Source organism: Pan troglodytes, chromosome 11, assembly GCF_028858775.2.
Source record: "Pan troglodytes isolate AG18354 chromosome 11, NHGRI_mPanTro3-v2.0_pri, whole genome shotgun sequence".
In the NCBI taxonomy this organism is placed as follows: domain Eukaryota; kingdom Metazoa; phylum Chordata; class Mammalia; order Primates; family Hominidae; genus Pan; species Pan troglodytes.
The window spans coordinates 82,018,331-82,037,744 of NC_072409.2; the positions used below are offsets into that span (position 1 = coordinate 82,018,331).

At 39.8% G+C, this 19,414-nt stretch overlaps 2 protein-coding genes across 51 annotated transcripts in view; both read left to right on the plus strand.

Annotated features, from left to right (window-relative positions):
* The window catches only part of UBAP2 (ubiquitin associated protein 2), a 130,365-nt gene that overhangs the window by 68,475 nt on the left and 42,476 nt on the right, over positions 1–19,414 (plus strand). For 27 of the 50 annotated variants that reach the window (XM_063788664.1, XM_063788662.1, XM_063788666.1 and 24 more), the window contains 3 exons: positions 8,161–8,215; positions 9,652–9,755; positions 17,477–17,542. The exons of 4 other annotated variants lie outside the window; for them this stretch is intronic. In XM_063788664.1, the coding sequence (XP_063644734.1) occupies positions 8,161–8,215; positions 9,652–9,755; positions 17,477–17,542 (225 nt within the window). The remainder of the gene's footprint in view (positions 1–8,160; positions 8,216–9,651; positions 9,756–17,476; positions 17,543–19,414) is intronic. 19 more of the 50 variants (XM_063788672.1, XM_063788674.1, XM_054658767.2 and 16 more) reach the window with 1 other exon arrangement.
* LOC107976638 (oligosaccharyltransferase complex subunit OSTC-like) lies at positions 12,759–16,302 on the plus strand. The gene has a single exon (XM_054658774.2). The coding sequence runs from the start codon at positions 12,847–12,849 to the stop codon at positions 13,309–13,311; it is 465 nt and encodes a 154-aa protein (XP_054514749.1). The 5' UTR covers positions 12,759–12,846; the 3' UTR covers positions 13,312–16,302.

The window sequence follows — 19,414 nt, forward strand, 5'->3', positions numbered from 1 at the left end:
TTGAGGCTGCTGTGAGCTGTGATTGTGCCACTACACTCCAGCCTTCAGATATTTTAAGCTTTTCAGACAGTAGGCCTTTATTTACTATCGTATCTTTCCCCGTCTTTTATTTATTTGTATTTCTAGATATATATATATATATATATCTATCTCCGGGATATATATATATATCCAGAATATATATATATATCCAGAATATATATATATATCCAGAATATATATATATATCCAGAATATATATATATCCAGAATATATATATATATCCAGAATATATATATATATCCAGAATATATATATATCCAGAATATATATATATATATATATATATATATATATATATGAAGTAAATAAGCCCATATTATTTTTTTGGTCTTGACATAATTTAGGAGTTCCAAAGCAATATAAAATTTCGTGTGGCTCACCGTTTTTATTTACTGTATTTTTATTTATTTATTTTTGAGACAGGGTCTTGCATTGTCACCCAGGCTGGTGTGCAGTGGTGTGATCTTGGCTCAGTGCACTCTCCACCTCCCAGGCTCAAGCCATCTTCCCACCTCAGCGTCCCTAGTAGCTGGGACTACAGGTGCATGCTACTATGCCCAGCTAATTTTTGTAGAGAGAGGGTTTTGCCATGTTGCCCAGGCTGGTCTCAAACTCTTGAGCTCAAACAACCCGCCCACCTCGAACTCCCAAAGTGCTTGGATTACAGGCATGAGCCACAGCGTCTGGCCTGCTATTTCATTTAACTTTGTTTTGAATGTGCTTTATGCAGAAAAAGATATTAATATACTTAATGGACTTGACATAGATCCATCTTTTGTACTTTGCTGTAGTTGAGTGTGTTTATGTATTAGAAATGACGCTCGCCGGGTGCGGTGGCTCACGCCTGTAATCCCAGCACTTTGGGCGGCCAAGGTGGGCAGATCACGAGGTCAGGAGATCGAGACCACCCTGGCTAACACGGTGAAACCCTGTCTCTACTAAAAAAAAAAATACAAAAAAAGATTAGCTGGTGTGGTGGCGGACGCCTGTAGTCCCAGCTACTCAGGAGGCTGAGGCAGGAGAATGGTGTGAACCTGGGAGACGGAGCTCGTAGTGACCCGAGATCACGCCACTGCACTCCAGCCTGGGCAACAGAGCAAGACTCCGTCTCAAAAAAAAAAAAAAAAAAAAGAAATGACACTCAGGATTTGGATTAAAGCAGAATTATTAGAATGTCAGGATTTGGATTAAAGCGGAATTATTAGAATGTCAGCTAAGTATGTGTTTGCCAGCTTTGCTTGAAGATTTGATTCCATGATACAGTTTTTTGTTTTTGAAACTGAGTCTGTCTCTGTCGCCCAGGCTGGAGTGAGTGCAGTGGCGTGATCTTGGCTCACTGCAACCTCCACCTCCCAGGTTCAAGCAATTCTCCTGCCTTAGCCTCCCGAGTAGCTGGGACTACAGGAGTGTGCCACCATGCCCGGCTAATTTTTTGTATTTTTAGTAGAGATGGGGTTTCACCGGTTACACTTATTTATTTATTTAGAGACAGAGTCTCACTCTGTCTCCAGGCTGGAGTGCAGTGGTGCAATCTCGGCTCACTGCAACCTCCGCCTCCGGGGTTCAAGCAATTCTCCTGCCTCAGCCTCCCATGTAGCTGGGACTACAGGCTCAGCTACTTTTTGTATTTTTTAGTAGAGACGGGGTTTCACCATGTTGGCCAGGATGGTCTCAATCTCTTGACCTCATGATCTGCCCGCCTCGGCCTCCCAAAGTGCTGGGATTACAGGCATGAGCCACCGCACCTGGCCAGTTATTTTTTATTTTTATTTTTTGAGATGGGAATTTCTCTCTTGTTGCCCTGGCTGGAGTGCGATGGTGGGATCTTGGCTCACCGCAACCTCCGCCTCCCGGGTTCAAGCAATTCTCCTGCCTCAGCCTCCTGAGTACCTGGGATAACAGGCATGTGCCACCACGCCCAGCTAATTTTGTATTTTCAGGAGAGACGGGATTTCTCTATGTAGGTCAGGCTTAAATGTGTATTTAAATTACTCTTCTTTCGTATGTTTCTTTATCTTGTGTATTCATAAATGGTTTATCAGCTTATATGTATTATTTTGGTCTTTTGGTGAGATTGAGTTAAGTAAGGTAGTGAACTATAGTTTCTTTTTTTAGAGACAGGGTCTCACTCTGTTACCCATCCTGGAGTACAGTGGCATGATCATAGCTCACTGCAACCTCCAACTCTTACGTTCAAGCAATACTCCTGCTGCCTTAGCTTCCTGAGTAGATAGGACTGCAGGTGCACATCACAATGCCCAGCTAATTTTCAAAAGCATTGTAGAGACAGGTCTCTGTGTGTTGCCCAGGCTGGTCTTGAACTCCTGGCTCCAAGCAGTCCTCCTCCCTTGGCCTCCTAAAGCAGAGGGATTACAGGCACGAGCCACTGCTTTGGCTGGTAATGAATTACACTTGAAGTTACAGGGGTTGGTTTCCTTCTGGATGGAAGAAAAATAATGCAAAAAAGGCAACAATAGTTTACTCCCTAACCTTTCTCACTGCTTTACCTTACTGTTTTGTATTTAGTGACTCAGATTAGTTCCTCTACTTTTTCTTTCTTTCTTTCTTTCTTTTGAGACGTAGTCTTGCTCTGTTACCTAGGCTGGAGTGCAGTGGCACAATCTCGGCTCATTGCAAGCTCCCACTCCTGGGTTCACGCCATTCTCCTGCCTCAGCCTCCCGAATAGTTGGGACTATAGGCACCCGCCAGCACATCTGGCTAATTTTTTGTATTTTTAGTAGAGATGGGGTTTCACCGTGTTAGCCAGGATGGTCTTGATCTCCTGATCTCCTGATCTCGTGATCCGCCTGCCTTGGCCTCCTAAAGTGCTAGGATTACAGGTGTGAGCCACTGGACCCGGCCTAGTTCCTCTACTTTTAAAACTAATTATTGCATGAATACGGTCTATATAGTACAAGTGCAAAGTAATTTTGAGCACCTACTATGTTTTAACATTCTACTTAAAAATTTTTTTTTTAAGGTAGAGAAGGGGCTCTTGCTCTGTTGCCCAGGGTGATCTCAAACTACTGTGGCTCAAGTGATCCTCCCACCTTGACCTACCAAGGTGCTGGGATTACAGACATGAGCCACCAGACCCAACTTATGTTTAAATTTCGAATCCTCTGTAGTACCTTCTTTGGGAGTCTTGCTGAGTCCTTGTTCCACATAGCATTTAATAAAATGCTGATTCTCAAATCAGTTACTGAACAGATAGGTTATTTCCTGTAATTATGTAATGCCATTATTGTGCCTCTATACATGAGAGTTTAATCCATGAAAGACTCCATATTTATGAAGTTGGGATTACAGATCAGTCTTTTTTTTTTTTTTTTTTTTTAAAGACAGAGTCTCGCTCTGTCGCCCAGGCTGGAGTGCAGTGGTGCGATCTTGGCTCACTGCAACCTCTGCCTCCCGGGTTCAAGGGATTCTCCTGCCTCAGCCTCCCGAGAAGCTGGGACTACAGAGATTGAGACCATCCTGGCTAACACAGTGAAACCCTGTCTCTACTAAAAATACAAAAAAATTATCCAGGCATGGTGATGCACACCTGTAATCCCAGCTGCTCAGGAGACTGAGGCACAAGAATCATTCGAACCTGGGAGGCTGAGGTTGTGGTGAGCCAAGATTATGCCACTGCACTCCAGCCTGGGTGACAGAGCAAAACTCTGTCTCAAAAAATAAAAAAACCTTGAACAATCATTCAACAGAGATGTAGTAGAGTCCCAGGGCTCGAGGAGGAAAGGTACAGCATTTACCATAATATGGTTTATTCGCTTTGATAATCTTTGGAAACGTTGGACTTGGTTTTTGTGATTAAAAGACTCTGGATCTTTATTCTGAGCTGCTAGATTAATCTGTTCATTCCAGATAACAATGCAGGGAAATGGTATATACACAGAAACCAATGTTACTAGTAGTGTTACTACCAGGTGAGTAGGAAACAATAATTCTATTATCTTGCTAGAATTTATGGGGACGATGGATTAGATTTTTTAATTTTTAAAAATTTTTTGTTTGGCTGGGCACGGTGGTTCACGCCTGTAATCCCAGCACTTTGGGAGGCTAAGGCGGGCGGATCACGAGGTCAGGAGTTTGAGACCAGCCTGGCCAAAATGGTGAAACCCCGTCTCTAATAAAAATACAAAAATCAGCCAGGCGTGGTGGCAGGCACCTGTAATCCCAGCTACTCAGGAGGCTGAGGCGGGAGAATTGCCTGAACCTGGGAGGTGGAGGTTGCAGTGAGCCGAGGTGGCGCCACTGCACTCCAGCCTGGGCTACAGGGTGAGACTCTGTCTCAAAAAAAAAAAAAACAAAAAAACAACTGTTTTTGTTTTTTCCAAGACCGAGTCTTACTTTGTCACCCAGGCTGGAGTGCAGTGGCGCCATCTCGGCTCACTGCAACCGCTGCCTCCCAGTTTCAAGCAATTCTCCTGCCTCAGCCTCCCTAATAGCTGGCATTACAGGCATGCGCCACCATGTCTGGCTAATTTTTGTGTATATATATATATATATATTTTTTTTTTAGTAGAGATGGGATTTCACCATGTTGGCCAGGCTGGTCTTGAACTGATGACCTCAAGTAATCCACCTGCCTCAGCCTCCCAAAGTGCTAGGATTACAGCCACGAGCCACTGCTCCCAGCCTAAAAAAGAAAATATTCTTTATAAAATTTACATACCATACATTTCATCCATTTAGTGTACAATTGAATGGTTTTTAATATATTCACCAAGTTGTGCAATCATCACCACAATCAATTTTAGAACATTTTCCACACCTCAGAAGTATACCTTACCCTTTATCATTTAGCCAATTCTTTCATTCTTCCACCTCAACCCTGAGCACCAGTAATCGCCTTTCTGTTTCTGTAGGTTTTTGTGTTCTGGACATTTCCTGTAAATGGAATTGTATAATACGTGCTCTTTTGTAACTGCTTCTTTCTCTTAGATAATGTTTTGGGTTCCCCGTCGCCTTTACCCTGAAGGGATTAACTTAATGTTTTAAACATTCATCCATGTTGTAGTATGTATCAGTACTTCATTCCTTTTTATGGCAATATAATATAATGTTGTATGAATATACTGCATTTTTTTTTCAGTTCAAGGTTTTAAGTCCTGAGAATAGTTTCCTTGTTTTGTAACTTGTTTAATTTTGGCCTGTATTCTTGCCAAAAGCTATAGACTGAAAGTTTTCTTCTTAGAGCTAATTAGCTGAATTTCTTACATTCTTGTAAGTCACAGTAATACCTCTGTGTGAAGTCTTACTTTTGCCTTCTTAAAAAAACATTTATTAAAAAAATTTATTGTAGAGGTGGCATCTCGCTTTGTTGCCCAGGCTGGTTTTGAACTCCTGGCCTCAAGCGATCCTCCTGCCTTGGCCTCCAAAAGTGCTGGGATTACAGGTGTGAGCCACCATGTCAGGCCTCAATTTGTTGTATAAACATATACCCACAAGCACAATTTCATGATCATATGGTCAATCATTGTATTTTTGGGGGAACTGCCATACTGTTACCCATAGCAGCTGTACCATTTTACTTTTTTTTTTTTTTTTGAGACGGAGTCTTGTTCAGTTGTCCAGGCTGGAGTGCAGTGTTGTGATCTCGGCTCACTGCAAGCTCCGCCTCCCGGGTTCACGCCATTCTGCCTCAGCCTCCCGAGTAGCTGGGACTACAGGCGCCTGCCACTACGCCTGGCTAATTTTTCTTTTTTTTGTATTTTTAGTAGAGATGAGGTTTCACCGTGTTAGCCAGGATGGTCTCGATCTCCTGACCTTGTGATCCGTCCGTCTCGGCCTCCCAAAGTGCTGGGATTACAGGCATGAGCCACTGCACCTGGCCCCATTTTACGTTTTTACCAGCAGTGCACAATGGTGTGCTCCACATCTTTGTCAACACTTGGTTTTTTTTTTTTTTTTTTTTAAGATAGAGCCTCACTCTGTCACCCAGGCTGGAGTGCAGTGGCACGATCTCGGCTCACTGCAACCTCTGCCTCCTGGGTTCCAGCATTTCTCCTGCCTCAGCCTCCCAGGTAGCTGGGGCTACTGGCGCGCGCCACCACGCCTGGCTAATTTTTGCATTTTTTTAGTAAAGACGGGGTTTCACCATATTGGCCAGGCTGGTCTCGAACTCCTGACCTCGTGATCTGCCTGCCTCGGCCTCCCAAAGTGCTGGAATTACAGGCATGAGCCACCACGCCCGGCCGCCAACACTTGTTATTTTCTGTTTTTTTACTTTAATTTTGGTAGTAGTCATCCGAATGAATATGGGATTGTATTTTATTGTGGTTTTGATTTGGATTTCCCTAATGATCAGCAATACTGAGTATCTTTTAATGTGTTTATTGGTCATTTGTATATCTTCTTTGGAGAAATCCATATTCAAGTCCATTGCCCGCCCCCCGCACCCCCACCCCCTTTTTTTTTAGTCTCACGCTGTTAACCAGGCTGGAGAACAGTGACACAAGTTAGGAACTGTAGCCTCCGCCCCCTGGGTTCAAGCGATTCTCCTGCCTCAGCCTCCCGAGTACCTGGGACTACAGGCATGTGCCTAATTTTTGTATTTTTATTAGAGATGGGGTTTTGCCACGTTGGCCAGGTTGGTTTTGAACTCCTGACCTCAGGTGATCCGCCTGCCTTGGCCTCTGAAAGTGCTGGGATTACAGGCATGAGCCACCGGGCCTGGCCGTTGCCCATTTTGAATGGAGTATTTTGTTGTCGAGTTTTAGGAGTTCTTTGTGTGTTCCAGATGTTACTCTGTGATCAGATATATAATTTATAAATATTTTCTTCCATTCTTTGGGTTGCATTTTTACTCTGTTGGTACCGTGGTGTTTTTTTGTTTGTTTTTGAGCAATGGTCTCACTCTGTCACACTGACTAGAGTACAGTGGTGCAATCTCAGCTCACTGCAGCCTCAACTTCGCAGGCTGAAGCAATCCTTCGACTTCAGCTTTCCGAGTAGTTGGGACTACAGGCATGTACCACTATGCCCCATTAATATTTGTATTTTTTGTAGAGACAAGGTTTTGCCATTTGCCCAAGCTGGTCTTGAACTCCTGAGCTGAAGCAGTCCACCTGCCTCGGTGTTCCAAAGTGCTGGGATTCCAGGCATGAGCCACCGTGCCTAGCCAATATGTGTTTTGTTACAGATTTTGTTGTTGTTGTTGAGACAGAGTCTTGCTATGTCACCCAGGCTTGCATACAGTGGTTTGATCATACCTCACTGCAACCTCCAACTCCTGGGCTCATGGATCTTCCTGCTTCAGCCTGTCAGGTAGCTAAGTTAGAGGCACATGCCCATAAAAATAGTTTTGTAGAGAGGGGGTCTCCCTATGTTGCCCAGGCTGGTCTTGAACTCCTGGCTCAAGCCACCCTTCCACCTCAGCCTCCCAAATTGTTGAGATTATAGGTGTGAGCCACCATGCCTGTCCCAGAAAAGTTTTTAATTTTCATAAAGTCCATTTTGTCTATTTTTTCTTTTTTTGCCTGTAGTTTTAGTGTCATACTCAAGAAATCATTGCTAAATCCAGCGTTGTCAAGCTTTTGCTTTGTGTTTTTCTCTGAGAGTTTTATAGTTTTAGCTCTTAAATTTAGGCCTTTGCTCTTCAGTTTAGGATTTTAATGAAGAGAATGTGGAAAGGTGCTAGTCATAATTTTCTCTTCTTGCTTGCTTGTTCTCATGCTTGCTGCCATTTTGATCTTTGATCACAGACTAGTATTTAAAATGATACTTAACAGTGCCTTCAGCTTACTTTGCATTTTCCTCTTTCTGGTTCTCATTTCATTTATAGTAGTGGCTTATAATTCCATGGTGTTAGCTCTTTCTGATTTTAAAAGATGCAGACTGTTTTATAATACAACCTCCCTGTGTTTAGCTGTCAAATACCACAAATATAATACAAGGAGAATTTAATTCTTTTCTAGCCTTAGAAGTCACCAACTGGGTATAGGTAGTTGTATCAGCAGGGATTAGTTAATTGGGTGCCCTGGATTGGAATGTTGGTGCTACTAGGAATAATGATAATATTGTCTGGGTAGTGAGTATAGGATGAAGAAGGAAGTGTAATTGTGTAGGACATAAGTATTATTTTATACTATAATTGTGTGTTTTTTTAAAGGATTTGGACGTGGCAGAGGGAGAGGGGCAGGAAGGTTCTCAACCCAAGGCATAGGGTAAGTGATAGCCATCCTATTTTTAAAATTATTTACTTCCCTAGTTTTTATTCTGCAGTTGCTTCTAATACCCTACATCTAATTTAGTCATCATGGTGAATCTAGTGTTTTCTATACTTAAAGAGATTTACAAATAAGAAAAATAATATGAATAAAATTGATCTTTTAAATAGGCATTAGAGCAGGGTTTCTAGCCTTGGCATTATTGAGATTGTGTATTGCATAATACTTCCATGGGGTGGTAGGATCTCCTGTATATTGTAGGTTGCTTAGCAACATCTCTCCTCTCTGTACTATTAATAAATGTCAGTAGCACTTCGCCTGAAGTTGTGACAAAATACCTATAGACGTACCTAAATGGCACTGCCTAAGAGCCATTTTAGTTAATCCAGCCATTGTCTTTGAATGCTAAGTAAATGTAATGCTTATTTATGTATGAGTGATACCTTTTTCCTGAATTGTAATAGTAAACATTGAACAGACTCAAAGGCACTAAAGTCAGAGGTTTATTTCTTGTTTCTGGGTGTTTTTTTACTTTTTGTTGCTTCTAAAACATTAGCTCCCATTGGATTTTTAGGAAAAGTTTTAAAACATCCTGTAGAAGCCATACGTAGATGCAGTCAAGGAAAGGAATTGGCTCCAAGAAAAGCCCTTTGTCTCTCCCTAACTTCAGGCAGCACTCTTGGTGTTAATGCCTTCTAGAAGTAGTGGTGCCTCATGCAATCTGCCTTCTGCCTAAGCTCCTTTGAGGAAGAGGAGGGATGAAAACAAAGGGAGCAAACTGTCAGGAGCACTTTAAGACATAGCCCTGCTCATTAGCTTTAAATTGTTTTGTGGATTTTTCTGTTTACTTCACATTCCTTTGTGAAAATTTTAAAGGTAATATTTGTTTTGGCTCATGTTAGACCTCTGAACCATGATTCGATTAAACTGGGTGTTCAGTTTAGGATTTTATTGAAAAGAAGTAGAGGTGCTGAACAAAATGTTTTCTTCTTTATCTAATGTTTCTGTAAAGGAGCATATAAATCTAAGCTGTAAAAGATTCAAAGCCAAACTTGGATTCTGACTTGGGAAGAAAATACCTGTTGCCTATTTATGCCTTATTTTTCAGCAGGACTCTCATAAGAGCTCTTATTCTGCCTTGAAAGATTATACGTCTCCTTGTCTGCTTTAGTATGCTGAGGACCGTGTTTCAGGAAAATAAGGCTATTATACCAGAATGTGTGGAAGGTCCCTAGGCAACTTCTGGTTTTCACATCTGCATCTCCATGGCTGGCAGAATTAGTTATATTTAAATAGGGGAAGGAGAGGTGATGTCTTTTACAGTGGCTGTGAGAAGGCACTGGGCTTGTTTGGTGGAAGATCATGTATGGTTAATATTTTGGCTTAGGTGCTTGCTTCTTTTGCCTTTATTATTTCTTTATTTCAAACCCCAGGACATTTAATCCTGCAGACTATTCAGATTCTACATCTACAGATGTGTATGGGACAAAGCTAGTAGTTTGGGAAGCTGCTCAGAATGGTGCAGATGAGGGAACTGGTAAGTGTTCTGTTTTTGCCAGAGATGAGTTTTAAATGTTTGAGCTATTTAAGAGTTGTATGTTCTCATACAAAGATGAAGTCTAAATGTGCTGATGGAAAAGAATGAAAAACAGGCTACTGTCCTACCTCTGAAACGATTCTTAGTTGGTTCTTACCACCCAAAGTCTGTCACATACAAATCTCATGATGACAAGGAATTTGATTTTCCCTTCTGCAAGCTAAGAAAGAGGCTACATAAGGTAATTGGCATAAATCAGCACAAACCCACACTCTGATCAAAGTATGTCACAGATATATAGAATTTCTGAGGAGAAGATTTTTTACTGGAAGTACTTCCCATTTCTAATGGTGGATTCTTTGGCCAGATAATGTATGATAATGTGGTAGATGATAGATGGGTTTGTAGCAACGTTGCCTCTGCAGGTTTTTCTGTATCATGCTGTTTCTGGATTATTTATTTTCTGAAATTCTTGGGGTAAATATTGGTTATTTATATAGAGTTCTTTGTACAGTAATTATTGAGATTATACTTATAGAAACATAATTTAGCCGGGCACGGTGGCTCACACCTGTAATCCCAGCACTTTGGGAGGCCGAGGCAGATGGATCACTTGAGGTCAGGAGTTCGAGACCAGCCTGGCCAACATGGTGAAACCCTGTCTCTACAAAAATACAAAAAATTAGCCGGGCATGCTGGCACATGCCTGTAATCCCAGCTACTCGGGAGGCTGAGACAGGAGAATCGCTTGAACCCAGGAGGTGGAGGTTGCAATGAGCCGAGATCGTGCCATTGCACTCCAGCCTGGGCAACAGAGCGAGACTTCATCTCAAACAACGACAACAAAAACAAAAAAACAAAAACATAATTTAACACAATGAATTATAACCTAGACTTAGAATATAGCTCAATAAATTATCAAGGCCAGGTGCAGTGGTTCATGCCTGTAGTCTCAGCATTTAGGTGGCCAAGGCGGGAGGATCACTTGAGCCAGAGTTTGAGACGAGCCTGGTTAACATAGTAAGACCTCATCTATACTAAGAAAACTTAAAAAATTAGCATGGCATGGTGGTGTGCACCTGTGGTCCCAGCTGCTTGGGAGGCTGAAGTGGGGAGCGTCACTTGAGCCTGGCAGGTTGAGGATGCAGTGAGCTATGATTGTGCCACTGCACTCCAACCTGGGCAACAGAGCAAGGCTGTGCCTGAAAAAAAAAAAATAATGCACACAAACATCCATATAACATCAACCCTAGCCAAAAAGTAAGAGAGTACCACCAGAAGCACAACTAATCAACTGTAAATAGAGAAACTGTAAAGAGGGTCAACAAAATTTATAAGTTGTTATTTGAAAACACTAGTAAAATTGTTAAGCTTCTTATGAGATCATCAAGGGAAGGTGAGAACGTGAATAATTGGTTCCAGGAAGAGAAAAGGAATATTGATATGGATCATATAGATATTAGGAGATTATAAGATAACTCAGCTTGAGCTCAGGAGTTTGAGACCAGCCTGGGCAACATGGTGAAACTCCGTCTCTGCAAAAAAAAATTAAAAAATTAGCCGGGCATAGTATCATATGCCTGTGGTCTCAGCTACTTGGAATGCTGAGGTGGGAGGATCACTTGAACCTAGGAAGCATAGGTTGCAGTGAGCTGAGATTGTGCCACTGCACTTTAGCCTGGGTGACAGAGTGGGACTCTGTCTCAAAAAAAAAAAAAGAATTATACATGGTAATTAAGTTTGCTTAACTGTTTTTTTTGGGGGGTGGGGGGGTGTTTGAGGTGGGGTCTCTGTCACCCAGGCTGGAGTGCAATGGCACGATCTTGGCTCACTGCAACCTCCACCTCCCAGGTTCAAGCGATTCTCCTGCTTCAGTGTCCTGAGTAGCTGGAATTACAGGTGTCCGGCACTATGCCTGGCTAACTTTTTCGTATTTTTAGTAGGCAGGGTTTCACCATGTTGGCCAGGCTGGTCTTGAACTCCTGACCTCAAATGATCCACTCACCTTGGCCTCCCAAAGTGATGGGATTATAGGCATAAGCCACCGTGCCCCACCTTCTTTTCTTTCTTTCTTTCTTTCTTTTTTTTTTTTTTTAAAGAGAGAACATCTCACTCTGTTGTCCAGGCTGGAGTGCAGTAGTGTGATCATAGCTCACTGTAGCCTTGAACCATTGGGTTCAAGCCATCCCACCTTAACCTCCCTAGTACTTACTGCTGGAACTATGGCACACACCACTGCACTGGGTGAATTTTAAAGTTTTTTGTAGAGATAAGATTTTGCATTGTTGTGGAGGCTGGTCTTAAACTCCTGGCTTCAAAGATCCTCCCACCCAGCCAGTGCTAGGATTATTGACATGAGCCACAATGCCCAGCTTAGTTTGTTTAACTTTTAAAAAACAAGTCAAATCAACTCCTAGATGCATACCCAAAAGAAAGGAAAATATAGGTTCACATAAAATCTTGTACAAAAAGATTGATAGCAACATAATTCATCATTATAAAAAAGTAGAAACAACCCATACTTCCTATTGAACAGGTCTGTCTGGGGGGAAAAAACCTCAAATGTTTATCAATGGATGAATGTATAAGCAAAATATAGAATATACATAGAATGGAATAATGTTCAGCCATAAAAAGGAATTAAGGTACATGCTACAACATGGATGAACCTTGAAAATAGTATGCAGAGTCACAGAAAGACCACATATATTGTATTTTATGATTTTATTTATCTGAAATGTCTAAGGCAAATTTATAGGGACAGAAATTAGCTTGGTGGTTGCCTAGAGCTAGAACTATTTGGGAAAAGTGGTGAGTGACTACAAATGAGTATGGAGTTTGTTTTTGGAGTGATGAAAATGTTCTAGAATTAGAGGTGATGATTGCACAAATTGTGAATATACTAAAAATTATTCAACTGTCTGTTGTAAAAGGATAGATTTCATGTTATGTGTATTGTATATAAAAATATAGAAATTAGTATTATCCATTTAACAAAATTAAGGAGAAAAATCCATATGATTATTTCAATAAGGAAAAATGTTCAATATTCGTTCATGATTAAAACAAACAAACAGTGTTTCTGAGTGGCATGTGGGATTTGAGCCTGATAATGGCCCTTGATTCCACCAACATGGAGACTTTGTACCGCGTCCCATTAGTGCTCAAATGTCCCAACCTGAAGCTGAAGAAGCCGACCAGGCTGCACATGCCCTCGGCCATGACTATGTATGCTCTGGTGGTGGTGTCTTGCTTCCTCATCACCAGAGGAATAATTTATGATGTTATTGTTGAACCTCAAAGTGTTGGCTCTATGACCAATGCACATGGGCATCAGAGGCCAGTAGCTTTCTTGGTGTACAGAGTAAATGGACAGTATATTATGGAAGGACTTGCATCCAGCTTCCTGTTTACAATGGAAGGTTTAGGTTTCATAATCCTGTACCAATCAAATGCACCAAATATCCCAAAACCCAGTAGATTTCTTCTTCTATTCATTGGATTTGTCTGTGTCCTGTTGAGTTTTTTTATGGCTAGAGTATTCATGAGAATGTAACTGCCGGGCAATCTGATAGGTTAGAGTGCCTTTTGAGAAGAAATCAATGGATACTGCATTTGTTCCTGTCAATGAAGTTTTAAAGGCTGTACCAATCCACTATTGTGAAATGTGGAAAAGAATGAAGAGCAGCAGTAAAGAAATATGTAGTGAAAACATTGGAAGTGTAGCTTGGAGTAAAATTTCTTCTTGGTATCAAAGAGACAAGTTTATCACAGTATTTTTTCTCCTGCTGACCTATTGACATCAATGATGTTGAGTGACATTTTCTTCTTAGTTTTTCATTTTTTAAAGAAAATATACTCCAGTTTACAAATATAATATTGAATAAAGTGATTATTTTTTACAGCCCCTTTAACTTGTTTTTGGAGATGACATTTCTGATTTTCAGAAATTAATATAAAATCTGGAAGCAAGATTCCATAAATTGAGAATTCTAGATGGCTGATCAGCTTTACCTGTGGTGCTTTGCCTTTTAATAGGGAGTGTGATAATACATTATTTCAGATACGTATGTATGACTGTTTCCTGAACAATAAGATCTATGAAAGGAGCAGAAATAAATAATTTTTCTAATTAAAAACAAACAAAATCCTGGCAGTTAGGAATACAAGGAATTTCCTTAATCAGATAAGGAATATCTGTAAACTTTCAGCAGGTGTTACAGTCAATGGTGATATATTGAATGGTTTTCCTCTGGAACAAGATAAAAACACATGCGGCCACTGCTTCCGTTCACACTGTACTGGAGGTCCTAGCCAGTGCAATAAAGAAAAAATAAGTAAGTCATAAGGATTGGAAAGGGAGAATAAACCATTGTTTTTTGTGATTGTGTAAAAGAATCTGTAGACAAATTATTGGAGAGTTTCACAAGCACAAGATGCAAGACACAAGTTTCATGAAGGCATGTATTTCTATAAATCATCAACAAACAGAAAATGGAAAAAAATTGCTAATAGCTTCAGAAAACACCAGATGCCTAGGAATAAGTCTAATGATATGTAAGATATGTAAGATTAGAAAAAATATAAAACAATATTGAGAGAAAATAAAGAAGACAATAAATAGAGGGATATACCACTTTAATATATTTTAGTCTCACTGTTGTGACATTTAGTTTTTACTGACTCTGTCTTTGAATTTATTAATTCACGGTGGTCCATCTTATGTAAATTTTCCCCACTGATTTTTAAGAAAAATTAGATTTGTTGATGTAGTTTTTATATATATACACATATATTCTCCCCTTTTTAGAGGTACAGAGGATGAATTCTAACAAATGCATATAGAATTATAACTTATACATCATTAAAATATAATTATGGTACTTCTTTACTAGCAGTGAACAATTGCAAACAAAGAATAAGAAAAACAGTACATTTTTTAGTAGTACCAAAAAAACAAGAAATAGTTATTTCTGACTACGTATATGCAAGATTTGTATGTTAATATTATGCAACATGTTGGGAAAGATCAAAGAAGACCCTCATAAAAGGGAACATATTCAGTGTTCATGAATTAGAAGACTCAATATCTTTGAAATGTCATTTCTCTCCAAATTGATCGATAGCTTCAGCACAATTCCAATCAAAATCTTAGCAGATTTTTGACAACTTGATTCTTTTTTTTATTTTATTTTTTTTCGAGATGGAATCTCACTCTGTCACACAGGCTGGAGTGCAGTGTTGCGATCTCAACTCACTGCAAACTCCATCTCCTGGGTGAGTGATCTCTTACCTCAGCCTCCTGAGTAGCTAGGATTACAGGTGTGCACCACCATGCCCAGCTAATTTTTTTTTTTTGTAGTTTTAGTAGAGACAGGGTTTCACCATGTTGGGCAGGTAAGTATTGAACTCCTGACCTCAAGTGATCTGCCCACCTCAGCCTCCCAAAGTGGTGAGATTACAGGTGTGAGCTATTGTGCCTGGCCTTGACAACTTGACTCTAAAATTTTTATATAATATTAAAGGAACTAAAGTAGCCTAAACAATTTTGAAAAGAAAAAAAAGTTCTAAGACCCACACTCCCTGATTTTTTATTTTTTTGAGATGGAGTCTCGCTTCGTCAGTCAGGCTGGAGCGCAGTGGCACGATCTCTGCTCACTGCAGGCTCTGCCTCCCGGGTTCACGCCATTCTCCTGCCTCAGCCTCCCCAAGTGCCTGGGACTACAGGCACCCGCCACCACACCTGGCTAATTTTTTTGTATTTTTAGTAGAGACGGGGCTTCACTGTGTTAGCCAGGATGGTCTCCGTCTCCTGACCTTGTGATCTACCCGCCTCGGCCTCTCAGAGTGCTGGGATTACAGGTGTGAGCCACCGCACCCGGCCCACACTCCCTGATTTTAAGAACTGCTCTAACACTGCAGTAAGCAAGACACATAAATCAATAGCATAGTAGTTTAGAAATAAACACATATACATATGGCTAATTGTTTTTTGTCAAAGATTATGAGGCAGTTCAATGCCATACATTATACTGTATACAAAAATTACCCTCCAAGGTTACACTTAAACATGAAACCTGAAAGTACAACTTACAAAGAAGATATAGTGGCAAATCCTAGTGATTTTAGGTTAGGCAAAGATTTCTTATATAGAATCCGATAAGCCTGAGTCATAAAAGAGAAAATTGACAAAGTATATTTTATCAAAAATTGTAAAATGCTTCTGAAGAGAAAAATGAAATGATACAATGAGACGTAGTCTTGGAGAAAATGTTTATATAAAATCCATATTTGACAAGGACTTATATACAAAATAAATAAAGAACTCTCACAATTCAGTAATAAGAAAACAACCCCCTAAAACAAATGAGCAATTGAAAATGGGGGGAAAAAATGGAAGAAGTTCTAGAAATGGATAGTAATAATTGTACAACATTGTGAATATACTCTGTGCCACTAAATTGTACACTTGGAGAGGGTCAGAAATGGTAAATTTTCTGTTTCAACACGGAGACTGGTGAAGGATAATTTCCTGTGACTCTATAATTATTTTAAGATAAAAAGTTAATTAAAAGCAAAATATTTGCATTTATAAGGGAACATGATAAATGGATAGCAAACAAATCCGTGAGTGTGCTCATCATTATTAGTCATTGGAGAAATACAAAGTAAAGCCACATTGAGTTACCCCCATTCACCTATTAAAATGGCTTTAAAGGAAATGAAAAATTCCAAGTGCTGGTGAGGATTGTGGAATAACAGGTACTCATATACATGCCTGGTGGGAAAGCATACCTATCATACAATCTGACAATCCCATTCTTAGGTTTTTATAAAAGTGGAATGAAAACACATCCAAACAAAAATCTGTATGTGATATTATAGTGCTTTTATTAATACCTCCACTGATGTTTTTTTTTCTTGCTTTTTTTTTTTTTAAAGAGATGGGGGTCTCAATTTGTTGTCCAGGCTGGAGTGTAGTTGGTATTCACAGGCATAGGCTTCCATGGCTTTGAAGCCGAATGTTGTGCAAGTGTTGAAGCAGAATGTTGAATTAGTCAATTAGTTACTTTTTTTAAAATTTTCTCTTTCCTCCTCTCTCTTTTCTTTCATCTCCTCCCACTTATTATTTAAAGTAGCAGATTTCTTGCTGAAAAGCATTTAGATAAGCAAAACCAATTTGTTGTAGAATACAGTTAAAGGATGTCAGCTGATGGTGCTGGCTGTTTTTCCAGAGGCCTCACAGAATGGTATTGGCTTGTTGATAAGAGAGTTATGAGTCCAGGACTCAGCCTTATAGGCTCAGAAACCCAACTGTTGACAGTATAATAACCACAAATCTATTCCTGATATGAGGGACCCTCAAATTAACCAAACTAGAAAGACTTGTGTATACTCAGAAGGCTAATTTATAAATTTTCTAAAAACTGGTACCTGTTGAACAGATTAGAATACTCTCTTTGATGAGTGAGAAGGGAGCTTGGTAAACATGGGCGTGAGAATGAGAACAATTGAAGTGATTTGAGTGTCCCAGGGCCATCAAGGATAAGATTCATAACTTGGTTTGCAGTGACCTGTAAGAGTATGGATTTCAATTACATTTCACTATCCTTGGGCAGTAACGCAGCATATACATAGCTTTGACAGTGACCATCTTCTCTGTGATGAATACTTTCATTCTTTTCATATGTTTAAACCCTCAATTTTACATTGGTCCACAGAACTGGCATCAAATACTCACAACATAGCTCAGGATCTGTCAAACAAAAGTTCTTATGGACTCAAAGGTATGAATACTTAATTTTTTAATTTTTAAAATTAAGAATCTTATAAATTGCTTGCAATATCTTTCATTTTTTATCAAAGCTAGCTAATAAAAATTTATCAGATAAATGTTTGTAAACTATACCTATTTATTTGGTAATCAGATTTGCAGTTTGCTAATGGAAATGTTTTATTGATTGACTTTCAAGGTGTCACAGAATTTTCATCATTATTTTCCTTGTTCCTAAGTGGCCTTAACATACATTCGTTAGAGGACTAACACCAAGTTAAATTGAACATAAAACATTCATCTCCAATATATTATTTTAAGCTGAAAATAAGGATTGTTGAAGTTTTTCCGTTATATTTTGTGGTGTAGGTCTAATGACCAAATTAAAATTTTAATATTCCAAAATATGATTAGGACCTGAGCCTTTGCCTTCTGTATTTAATGTCTGGAATTTTTTATAGTCTGTGTGGGTATGGCTAGTTCCTGCAACAACGTGGCACTTGCTTCTCACATGGGAGTTTCCCCTGTAATTTCCTGACTTACCACTCTATCATGTTGCATCTCTGCTTATAACTATCTGTTTCGCTGTTTTTCCTTCAGGCTACATACATAGTGCCTTGTACTTGCTTTTAAATGTACTCAGATTCTCACCCTATTATGCAAGTCCAAAGTTGTGTTTAATTATTTTCAAAATACTGCTCTCAAAGTGGTAGGCCAGTCTTTTTTATTTTTATTATATTATTTTTATTTTTATTTTTATTTATTTTTTTTGAGATGGAGTTTTGCTCTTGTTGCCCAGGCTGGAGTGCAATGGTGCGATCTCGGCTCACTGCAACCTCCACCTCCTGGGTTTAAGCAATTCTCCTGCCTCAGCCTCCCAAGTAGCTGGGATTTATAGGTGTGAGGCACCACTCCTGACTAATTCTTTGTATTTTTAGTAGAGATGGGGTTTCACCATGTTGGCCAGGCTGATCTGAAACTCCTGACCTCAGGTGATCCACTCATCTCTGCCTCCCGAAATGCTGCAATTACAGGCATGAGCCACTGCTCCAGGCCCTATTTTTTTATTATTTATTTATTTATTTATTTTTGAGATAGAGTCTTGCTCTGTTGCCCAGGCTGGAGCAGTGGCATGATCTCAGCTCACTGCAACCTCCGCCTCCCGGGTTCAAACGATTCTCCTGCCTCAGCCTCCTCAGTAGCTGGGACTACAGGCACACGCCACCACGCCCGGCTAATTTTTGTAATTTTAGTAGAGACGGGGTTTCACCATATTGACAAGGCTGGTCTTGAACTCCTGACCTCGTGATCCACCCACCTCGGCCTCCCAAAGTGCTGGGATTACAGGCATGAGCCACCATGCCCAGCCTTTTTTAAACTTTTAATATATCTCCTGAATTGCCATGGTAGGCCATTCTTACTACATATCATGTATAAAAGTCTGTTTTAACTTACTACATTAACTGTACATATAGTGGCTGAGCTGTGCAATTTTAAAAATTAGAAAAAATAATGTGTATTTTAAGCTTTAGAGTACTTTAATATTTTTTATGTAGGTTTTTGTAATGTTTCATCATTGTTTTTCTCCTGGAAATTTTCCTTTATATCCCTGTGTGTGTATGTTTATCTTCCCCATCAAGCTTTCCCTTACAATTCTGGCTTTCATTAACTTCATCCTCCAAATTTCCAGTGTATTAGTGGTTTCTCAGACAGAATTAAATGTTTTCGGTTTTGAAACATCTGTATTTTACATCCAAATATTGGCACAGTTTACATCACATTTCACAGAGAGCCACCCCAATCTGAAATCAGGTACGTCCCGTTAAAAACATTCCATAAATAAGGACTCTTTTTCTAGGAAACAATCATCATTTTACTTATGAGG

What these genes read in the sequence shown, in the direction of transcription:
- LOC107976638 (XM_054658774.2), top strand. Translation starts at nt 12,847, where the DNA reads ATGTGGGATTTGAGCCTGATAATGGCCCTTGATTCCACCAACATGGAG.